This window comes from Myotis davidii, unplaced genomic scaffold, assembly GCF_000327345.1.
Source record: "Myotis davidii unplaced genomic scaffold, ASM32734v1 scaffold710, whole genome shotgun sequence".
Taxonomy (NCBI): domain Eukaryota; kingdom Metazoa; phylum Chordata; class Mammalia; order Chiroptera; family Vespertilionidae; genus Myotis; species Myotis davidii.
Window position 1 is genome coordinate 641,556 of NW_006284328.1, and position 10,832 is coordinate 652,387.

The 10,832-nt window shown below is 45.0% G+C and overlaps 1 protein-coding gene across 1 annotated transcript in view; it reads right to left on the bottom strand.

The window, feature by feature from the left end:
- The window catches only part of SRGAP2 (SLIT-ROBO Rho GTPase activating protein 2), a 244,821-nt gene that overhangs the window by 26,522 nt on the left and 207,467 nt on the right, over positions 1-10,832 (bottom strand). The window contains exons 14-16 of the mRNA XM_015569435.1: positions 6,744-6,804; positions 1,635-1,712; positions 589-723 (exon numbers count right to left, since the gene is read on the bottom strand). Coding sequence (XP_015424921.1) covers positions 589-723; positions 1,635-1,712; positions 6,744-6,804 — 274 coding nt within the window. The remainder of the gene's footprint in view (positions 1-588; positions 724-1,634; positions 1,713-6,743; positions 6,805-10,832) is intronic.

The window sequence follows — 10,832 nt, forward strand, 5'->3', positions numbered from 1 at the left end:
ACTGGGGATGTGCCCGCAACCCAGGTACATGCCCTTGACCGGAATCGAACCTGGGACCTTTCAGTCCGCAGGCCGATGCTCTATCCACTGAGCCAAACCGGTCTCGGCCCCATGGATCACTTTAGAGCAAGAGGCAGAGAACCTTGCAGGGGGATAAAACAGACTATCTCTCTGTGAAAATATATTGCTGCTTTTATGCCCAGAGGGTTTTTATTCCTAGAAGAACATGTATTAAAATATCCAGCAGGTAAGCCACGCCATGTGCAGAACAACACACAGGGAATAGTTGTAACACCGATGCTTTCTCCCTGTGTATCATGAAAAGCGTAAGCACAGACTATGTCTTATATATAAATATAAATCTATTTTACTGAAGACAAAGCCCAGAGAAGCAAAGGAATTTAAGGTGAATCAGGAAGAAAAAAAAAAATCCCCACCAAGGGATAGAGGAGTGTTGATGAGGAGGAAAAACTTCACTGAAAAAAGAAAATATTACTGCAAAGCTTATGAGAAAAAAAGAGCCTGTGGAAATTTCTTCTCTGTTGCTACAAGGCTCTCTGGCCAGTCTGAGGCCAGGACGGTACTTACTCACGCAGGCCATCAGGTCATGGAAGATGTCCTTGGGGAAGAGAGGGTGTTCCAGGCCCCGGAAGTAAAGCTTCAGGACGCCAGCTATGGAGTCCATGTCATGGTCATTCTGGTCCCCAGCCAGCGGGTCTTCTCCTGATAAGCAACCCCCCCAAAAAACCAAGAGGGTGAGAGAGGTAAAACACGTAGGATGAAGCAGAGGTGGTGGAGGAGGGGTGATCTAGTCAAGTTCCTCATCCCAGTCCATCAGCTCTCTGTCCAGCATGGCGGCCATGACAAGGGTGACCCAGGAACTGGATAAAGCAAAGACTGCTTAGGCTCAGGGTCCCCGGGCCAGAGGAGGGGCACAGGAGTTCAATACGCTTGTGCCAGACTAGCTCAGGGACAGTCCCTATGGGCTGGGGATGGGCCACAGCAACTGGCTCTTCGAGAATCACGAAACCAGGCTGGGCCTGAGCTCCTGGGGGAGGAAAGCGAGGCCACGGAGGCCAGCCCCTCTGCGCTGCTCACACTCCTCCCGGCCTGCAACAGAGGACACCTACTTACGAGAGAACAATCATGCCGGAGCTCCCTATGGAAATTTCCTATCAGATGTGATTAGATTTAATGATTGGACCAACCTCAAATTGAAACTATATATATATCCATTACAGTGACGGAAATTGCCAAAGCTTGCCCATTACCTTAATAGCCCACAGAATAATAAATGGGCTACGATGAACAGGCGCATTAGCCTTGATATTAACTACCACCAAGGGTTCCGGGTGAAGCCATAAACTGCCCAGACACCACAGTTAACTTCTTGGGTTTCAGCAGATCATCCCCAGGAAGCAGGATGAATGGGGCTGAGAAGGAGGCAGCTGAGATGGACGTTGCCATCTCTCTGCGTATCTAGGGAGAAATGTCTATAACGGAGCAGGTGCCGAGCTGAAGAGGGAGGCGAGCTGGCTTTCCAACCTCTGGGTACCTCTCAGGGAGAAGGAGTGGAGCCAACAGTCCGGGGGGCTGGCAGACATTTGGTCTTATCTTCCAGGCTGTTTTCTCACCTCTCTCAAAGGCGTTTTTGATGTCATTCACTTCCACCTGGGATCCCGACACCCGGAAAATTCCTTCATGCTGCAGACCTGAAAAGTCAGGGAAAAGTGGTCAAGAAAAAGCAAATTCACACAGCTCCAAGCTTAGCTGCATGTCCATCTCTGCCAGCCAATGCGTATTTAAGTACCCTTTCTCCCTTCTTCAGGCCAATGGAGAAAACAGGTGCAAGGATGCTGAAAAAGTCACTGGAATGGATACAAGGCATTAACAGGAAAAAAGCACCAAGTCAGAGACTTAAGGGAGGAAATCTCTACACCTGGCTCCATAGGGAGACTATGAGATGGGTTCCTTCCAACCTCTGTTCCCATCTGCAAGGTGGGAAGTGACCTTCCGGCATCTTCTCATCACCCAGGATCAGGAATAGGGACCTCGAGCATGGCAGGCGAGCCTTCAGATACCATCGGAGGAGTGTCAGAAGGTCTGAGATGACAATTATGCTTTAGCTGTTCTAACACTGTTCGGCGGCTCTAGGGCACAATGCTTTGAATAGTTATGGGAAAGAGAGGACATGACAAGTGGTCAGTCAACAGACAAAATTGCCAGACACTGTGCTAGCCACTGGTCTGTGACTGCGGCTTCACGCAGGAATGTTATACTGTGATAATGTACGTGAGAACTTTGTCATCTTGGGTTAGAGTAGACGTAATCATAGTAAAATAATGCATACGTGGTAATTGCTAAGACATGCTTCATATAAATAAATCAACTGGTTCTCACAACAGCCATGTAAGTAAGGTAGGGGAACCAGCAATCCCATTTTCTAGATGAGGGGACTGATAAGTTATAACCCGCCTTAGGTTGCCTAGGCAGTAAGAACCATCAGAGCCAGGACACAAACCCAGGCCCGCTGGCTACAAATGTGTACTCACTCCTGAAGGCCCAGCTTGTGGGACCTCCTAGAGTGAAGGTGTGGAGGACCAGAAGCCATCTGTTAGTCTGAACATGGATTCGGTTTGTAGAGAGCACCACACATGCAACCGCAGACCTGGTAAGGGATCCAGGAAGCCCGGCATTAGAGCTGAGCCCAGGTTTGGACTGAACTAGCGGCACCCAGGCCTGCCCCACCTTTCTCGGGAGCCCTGTGCCTCCGTCTTTATTCTGCCAAAGTCTCTCCGTTATGGCACGATCCCTTGAAAATGTTGATGTCAGAGAAATCTCAAACAAATTTCTCTTTAGGAAAACGAAAGAGAATACTGCTACATTTTGCCTAGTGTTTAGGGCTACCTGGTGAGGGGGACTGAATTCTATCAGCTAGACCGGCGGCTGCCAACCAGTGGTCAGTGGACCACTGGTGGTCCGTGAGGTCTGAAAGGTTGGCCACCCCTGAGCTAGACCTTGGAAGGTAAACCATACAGGCCAGGACTGAACTCCTGAATCCAACTGAAGCAATATTGAGAAGCAAGTACGGGAAATTCAATTACAGGGCTTGTAACAGGACTTGAGTTCTCTGTTCCTTTAACATGAAGCATGTTAAAAGCCCTTTAGTACCAATGTCATATTACCATATTAGTTACCAATAGGGTGGAACAGCCACATGCTGTTTCATCAGAAACAGTCATAGACCCAGCGAGGTGTCAAAGCCACAGCAGAACAGGGATGTCATCTCAGGGACCAGGCGACACGGTGTGTTCTACTTGGTAAAGCCAACAACTTGCTTCATCATATCCATGATCTTTTTCATTTTTTCTTAGTATAAAACCAATCAGACTTGGGCAAGTTATTTGGAAATGGCACAAAACCTTCCATTTTGGATCCAGCTGTCACCAAGCATTGTCCTCCTAGAGAATTCTTGAAAGGATTGCTACAGCACCGCCTCCTGCTCACCTACTTTATCCCTCCACCCTGAAAACGATGGAGTTCTCCCATCCTGACTCAGTCTTGGCTGTTCCTTACATCCCTTCTCCTTCACATCTTCCTGGATCACCCTTACCCACCATTGACAGATGAGCCTCAGATTTCTCATCTCTATAATGGGACTAGATATCTGCCTCCCAGGGGACATGAAAATAGTATGAATGTGCAAACGAGTGGGCCACAAACACGTCAGAACTGACACATGTTAGGGACTCTATCCCCATTAAGTGCACATAAATAACAAATTTAATCACAGTTTCTAGGGAGTTTAGGGATACCTTGAGTCCCTATTTGGAGGAAAAGTTCAATTTAACTGAGCAAATGTTTGTTTTTTAAATAGCTACAATGTACTTTTCTTTCTTTCTTTAAATCAACAACATAGAGGACACAGATATATCCTTATATCGTCTTCTTTCTTGCATGAAAGGTAACATGCTTTTTTACTTTTTAACTTTTATTTTATTGGTTTGGGAATTAGAGAGAGAGAAAGAGAGAGATTGATTTGTTGTTCCACTTTTTATGCATTCATTGGTTGCTTCTTGTATGTGCCCTGATCAGGGATCAAAACCATGACCTTGGTGTATGGGGACGACTCTAACCAACTAAACACCACAACCAGGGCTAAAGGCAGCATGCTTTAGACACTCTTTTGCACTTTTCTTTTTCATTTGACAATATATCCTGGAAGTCTCTCCATGTCATTTCCTAGAGTTTCTCCTCATTCTTTTTTGGTAGCTGTACAGTATCCCACTGTATGGATATACCACAGTTTATTTAACCACTCTTCTATATAAAGGCATTTAGGTTGTTTCTAATATTTTGTAATTACAAATGTAGTTTTATGCTGTTGTACATATGTAGTTTTATGCTGTTGTGTATCTTTAGGGTGAATTCTACAATGATTGCTGATCAGAAGACAAGCGCATATGCAGTCTTGCCAAATTCCCCTCCAAAAGGGTTGTAGCGATTTGCATTGCCGTCAGCAATATGTAAACACACCACAGAAACATGCTAAGATACAATATCCAAAACACATCCACTTTCTCAGCTCTTCCACAGCTAACACCCTGGACCAGGCCACAGTCCTGTCTTCCCTGGGCTACTGCAGTAGCCTCCTATAAAAAACCACTCCCTGTTCAGAATTCTCCAATAGCTTCCCACTCACTCAGAACAAAACCCAAACACCCACCCTAGCCAACAAAGCCCTGAAGTATGACCACTCTCCTCTCCACTCACTCTGTTCCAGCCACACTGGCCTCCTGTGTGTGGCCCTTGTGTATGCCAAGGATATCTGCATTTGATGTTCCTTCTCCCCCAAATGCTCTTCCCCAGATACCCTCATGGCTCACTCCCTTACATCCTTCAGGACTCTGCTCAAATGTCACCTTAGGTGACCGTAGGCTTTTCCTGACCCTGCCTAGAACAGTGTCTCCTCTCCATTCTCCATCTCCTCACCTCGCTTTACTTTTCTTCATGACACTCACCAATCCCTGGCATATTATATATTAATTTATTTATGGACTATACAAGTGATCATTTATTTACTTGCCCTTTAGTAGAATATAGGGCTCATGAAGAAAGGAACTTTTTCTTGGCACACAATGAGCAACCAATGTGTGTGTATGTTGAATGAATGAATGAACAGAATGCGTGGATGAGCAAATAGGAGTGCAGACTCTCTTCTTATTGTCCTTTAGGCACAAATAATTCTTCCTCCCATGAACTTAGTTTGGACTTATCTTTGCCAACTGCTTGACCATTAATCATTACTATCTTGTGAAATTTCTTATGCAGCCGTTCTGAATTACTAAAGCTTATCTCTTTTTAAGTTTTCACTTGCTCATTTATTTTCTCCCGACTGTATCATAAAACCAGGGAAAGACAGCAACAGCGTACTACCCCTGTTTCTGTTTTCCTGTTTGGCAATGCATGGCGCCCAGCATGGATCAGGGGCTTGATAAATATTTGTTGACTGTTCAGGAATGATGTAAAATGCTGTTACTTCAAGTGAATAGAGATAAGATGAAAAATTGTAGCTGATTAGAATGGGGTTAAGTTGTAGGCATGCTAAAATAATTACTACTTCAAAAATGAACCCAAGCAATGTCTCAGTTTATCAGGAGAGAGGAAGGAAACCAGCAATTATCTACACATCTCCTTGGCTCCTAGAGGGTCATTCTGTCCTTTTTCCCTATAATTAGACAGGAAAGCACCTAAAAACAGTTTCTAATGCCTAGTTCCTAGAAATCTTCATGGCGCTAGCTCAGGTATCTGTGCTCTCTAAACACTCGTACACTTGGAAGATCAACTCTCTGGCAGCTCACTTCTAACCCTAAATTCTGCCCAAGCAACCAAGGGGTGAAGAAGGAATGGAGTTTCTGAGACTGAGCTTTATCTAAGCCAGTGGTTCTCAACCTTCTGGCCCTTTAAATACAGTTCCTCATGTGGTGACCCAACCATAAAATTATTTTCGTTGCTACTTCATCACTGTAATGTTGCTACTGCTATGAATCGTCATGTAAATATCTGGTGTGCAGGATGGTCTTAGGCGACCCCTGTGAAAGGGTCGTTTGACCACCAAAGGGGTCGTGACCCACAGGTTGAGAATCACTGATCTAAGCAGAAGATAGCGTGATTTGACTCAGGGCAAGAAGGAGCCAGTCCCGACCGACTCTCAAATGTGGGTTACAACTTTAAGACCAGCTTCTAACTGCGCTCTTGACGATGCTGTATACAGTGAGACCAAACAGAAAAAACCCTGAATGTTTTTAGGAATCAACGCAACATTACAAAAGGAGTTGTTTGTAAAGCAGACTGATGCAAAATGCCAATGTGACGTAACGGTGAAGGCTGTGCAGTGGGAGATACCGACACGTGCAAAGATGGTGAATACTGGTGAAACTACCGGCACACATCATGCCAGCTACACTAATTCACTTAACAGCTGTCATCTAAAAGTCACTCCCAAGCTGGAAAAGGAAGTGTGGTAAAAGGCTGAAGCCTTCTGGGTCAAAACATGTGATGTCTTTCTCTCAAGGTCTATGTGTGGCCATTCAGAAGCAGAAAATATTACATGAACAAATACGATTTTATTCCTTTTCTGAGCATGTCAGGATGGGAAGTCAGTCTCTACGCTTGCTGCTGAAAGAATTCCTGGAAGTTCTTCCCGACTTTGCAAATATGAGCAAGGCTAGCACCCTGCTTACCGTGTCTGCTGATAAACCGGATACAGCTTTCCACCACCAGAGGAATTGCCTGGCTGGAATCCTGAAAAGCCAAAGAGACACACGTTAGGATCTCTAAACACGGAGAGCCCCGGGTCAGAGGAAACGGGACAAAGTGTGAGGAGCGTGTCTCAGCTGGCCAGTGGCTGGTCCACAGAAAAGTATCCAGCTTCTCTGCCCTTGAGGCTCTGGAGCTCATACACAACAATCCGCTCGGAATGCCACACAGATGCCTTAAGTCAGCATGTCCTACAGGAAACTGATCATCTTTTATCCCAAGTCAGATCCTTACCCTCAGCCATCCAATGAATACATTTTTGTCAAGTATGCCTCCTAAATATCTCTCAAATCCATTCCCTTTCTCCCTCTCTACTGCCACCAACCCAATCCAATTCATCATTTTTTTCAATCCCCACCCTTGTTGTCCTCCAAACCACCCTCTTCTTCCTTTATATAGTGGTTAGGTGACCTTTAAAAGTGTGCATCTGACTGTTTACTCTCTAGAGTCTAGGCTAAACTCTTGAAAGACTCCTCCTGCTTTATTTACACAGCCTTGCATGGCCAGGGTCCTGCCTTGGCCTCCAGTTTCATCTCCTTCTGCTCTTCCCCAGTCTCTATTTTAGCCACACTGGCCTGCTTTCTGTTCCTCAGATAAGTCCTCCTTGTCAATGGCTTTGCATGAGTCACTCTGCATCTGGAATGCTCTCCTCATACCTGGCTCCTGCCCCATAGTCTCAATGTAAGAACCACACTTCCTCAGGATGCTTTTTCAGACTCCCAGATGAGCTCAGGGCCCTGTCTACAGGGTCTCAGCACCTTGAACTTGGCCCTCACAGCCTTGATTGTGACTTAATTGTGTGGGTGTATTTGTTTGCAACTTGTCACAACTACAGCTCAAGCTCCACAAGACAGAGCCTATATTAACTCTTAGGTGTTCAGTGAGGCCATGATGTTCTCACATAGTGGGTGCTCAGTTAATGTCAGTTAAGGGTGGTAGAATGAACCAATGGGAGCATCAGAATGGGAGTTTGGTATAAAAGGGAAGAAAGAAAAAACCTCAGATCTTGGTAATAGTGCAGACTAATTGGTACTAAGCAAAGAAGCAGGCCTCTCAGATGTCAGTCTTTGCTCCGCCGTTTTGCTATACAACCCTGAAATTTATTTAACTTCTTTGGGCCTCCATTTGGTATCTTCAAAGTAGGGAGGGGATAGGTGGTAAAGAGAGTAATATTTCCTATTGGCACATAACCATTAGTACTGAGCATTTACAGAGGAACTCAAAGATGTGTTGGGCCATGTACTAAGAGCTTTAGATGGATAGGTCCTGGTAACAACCCTAGGGGGTACATAATTATGGTTATCCTCATTTCACAAATGAGAAAACAAAGGCTTAGTAAGATGAAATAGCTGCTTATGGTGACATAGTAGTTAAGTGGCAGAGCCAGGATTCAAACCCAGGTATTCTCCTTCTGAGACTGAACCTATCTCTACCACCCATACCACAACCTAGGAACTCAGCAAACATCGTCAGGTGCACATACCAAACATTGTAAAAACCAGTAGGGCTTCATAATGCAACTAAACACACATTGGAGAAGAAAGGGATCAGGCAGCCCCTAAACCTAGTTAGAACGGGCTGTAGATGTTGAGGACAGAGACTGTACTCTCGAGTGGGATGGGTCCTGTGGCTTCTACCCCTTTCACAGTTGGCCTGTGCCCTTCCCTGGCTTTGAATTTCCAACTGTAACCATGGGGCCTGGCCACTAGGGAAGCAGCTGGGCCTCACAAAGAAGTCAGGGTGAGAGAGGAGCTGGCATGGCCTCTAGCGCCCAAGCTTATTGGGAGCCCAGGGTGCTGCCACAGGGAGTACTGTGTGGGCCAAGGCGGGGCTGCAGTCAGGAAGGTCTTAGTGGCCCCCAAACACATCTGCTTCCCCCAGCTTCCCAGCTGCAGCAGCCAGTGTCTGCCCTCTGGCTGCCATCGCTGACTTCTGCCAGTCAGCCTGGCTGATCTTAGAGTTAAAATCTTGGTCAGTTTTTCCATACTCTAATGAAGAAACTATTTAAAAAACAAAACAAAACAAACAAATAAAAAACAAACAAATCCCCCATTTTTGGAAGTCTTTTTATGTTTATAAGTGTTATATGTTTTTTATTTACAAATAGCAATAGCAGTGATAATTAGGATAGTGATATGAAGGTTTGCAAAGTTTTTCTGGTTCTAGATTTACAAATAAAGACCCAGAGGGAGGGAACAAAGTTGCTGGCTTCAACAAGCTGAGAACAACATTTTGCCTAGACTTACAGGTAGTTAAAGGGAAGTATACAGGGTTGCAGAAAGCAAGGATTAAAGACATTAACCTGCATGTCCATAGTCAACAGGACAGGAGTATGTCAGAAGTAGCTCAGAGGGGTAATCTGTGGGCAGACAAGAGTGGGCCTGAGATGAGCTGCCTCCCTGTGGAAGAGTATTCTCCTGGGCCACACTGCTCCAATGGGGCCTAAGAAAGAGTCCAGGGGAAGCAAAACCTGAACAAAGGCATGAAGGCTTCAGACCCTCCTAAGGGGTCCCCAAAACTCTCACTTCACTGTCGATTTTGCATACAGCTGGCCAGGCAGTGTCTCTGTGTGTCTTATGCAGGGTGTGTCTCTCCTGTTCTTCCTCTCTCCTTCCCTCCTCCAACATTAGAATCCACCTCAGCTTAATTATTTATTTAGAATATTTTTGGTCCTTTAATTCTAGGGTTGGAAAGGTTTTTTTAAGGACAATTGGGCCAAATCCCCATTCAATCACATTAAGGGAACTTTAAACCAGAGGGAGAAAGGTAGCAGGTATAACTGGAAATAACAGGAAAGCAAGCAGTCCAGTGGTTTGCAGGAGTGAACCATCAGGAAGATGGACAGATAATGTCAAAATAATCCCTTGTTTGGCATAATTTGCCATGAGTGAGAGTTAGGATTTTTGTCAGGTAGTGATCTCTGTTATATTTGTTAGCTTTCCGTTTTCACTGAGGGAGAATATACCAGCTAACAACATATTAGATGTGGGTAATGGGAAGAAAAGAGGCATCAAAGATAAAATTTGGGACTTCTGAGGCTGTGAAGAATGGAGGGTCCCAATAAGAGAAATAAAGACATTAGGGGAGGTGGTAAGGAAGTTAAAACATGGTGAGGAGACTGATGCTATCTCATGAGGGTGGGAGGTGCTATCTTGAACCTCAAACAGTAATGTCCAGCAACCAGTTAGGAGTCAGATCCAAGACCAAGCTGACATCACGATGGAACAGTGGAAACTAAAGAAAGGAGAGGAAGGTTCACCAACCAGTTAGGAGTCCGATCCAAGACCAAGCTGACATCACGATGGAACAAGTGGAAACTAAAGAAAGGAGAGGAAGGTTCACAAGGAAACAAAGTGACAGGGGAAAGGCTCTGGAGAGAAATACGAGGGCCAAGCCTCGGAAATGCCTGAACTTAGAGGACTGGAGAAAGAAGGGCCACCAAGGAAGCTATGGAAGCCACAGGAAAGGAAACGCTGGGCTGAGGGGAGCAGGGAGAGTTTGGAAGCAGCAGTTGCGGTATCTCTTTATGAAGAAAAGTCTGAGCTGGTTTGAACCTAGGGTCAAAAATGACGGGAACCTATTAGGGACTCTCAAAAACAAAAGCTACTAGATTCATCCTCTTGTTTGGCTGATTTGCAATAAACAAATAATTATTTATTCCCTGGTCACTTACTTTTACAAGAATGCTCATCAACCAAATTACTTACTATTTACCCTCATGACTGTCAGAAAAATGAGACCCATTAGGGACTCTCAAAAACAAAAGCTACCAGATTCATCCTCTTGTTTGGCTCATTTGCAATAAACAAACAAATAATTATTTATTCCCTGGTCACTTACTTTTACAAGAATGCTCATCATCCAAATTACTATTTACCCTCATGACTGTCAGAAAAATGCTTTACTAATCCACCATTAGATTTGAGCTGTTGGACAAAAACTGGGGCAGCAGAATGAAAATAAGGTCTTTATTTGATTGGGGCTTTTGGTGTATCCTGGAACTTTTATGCAAA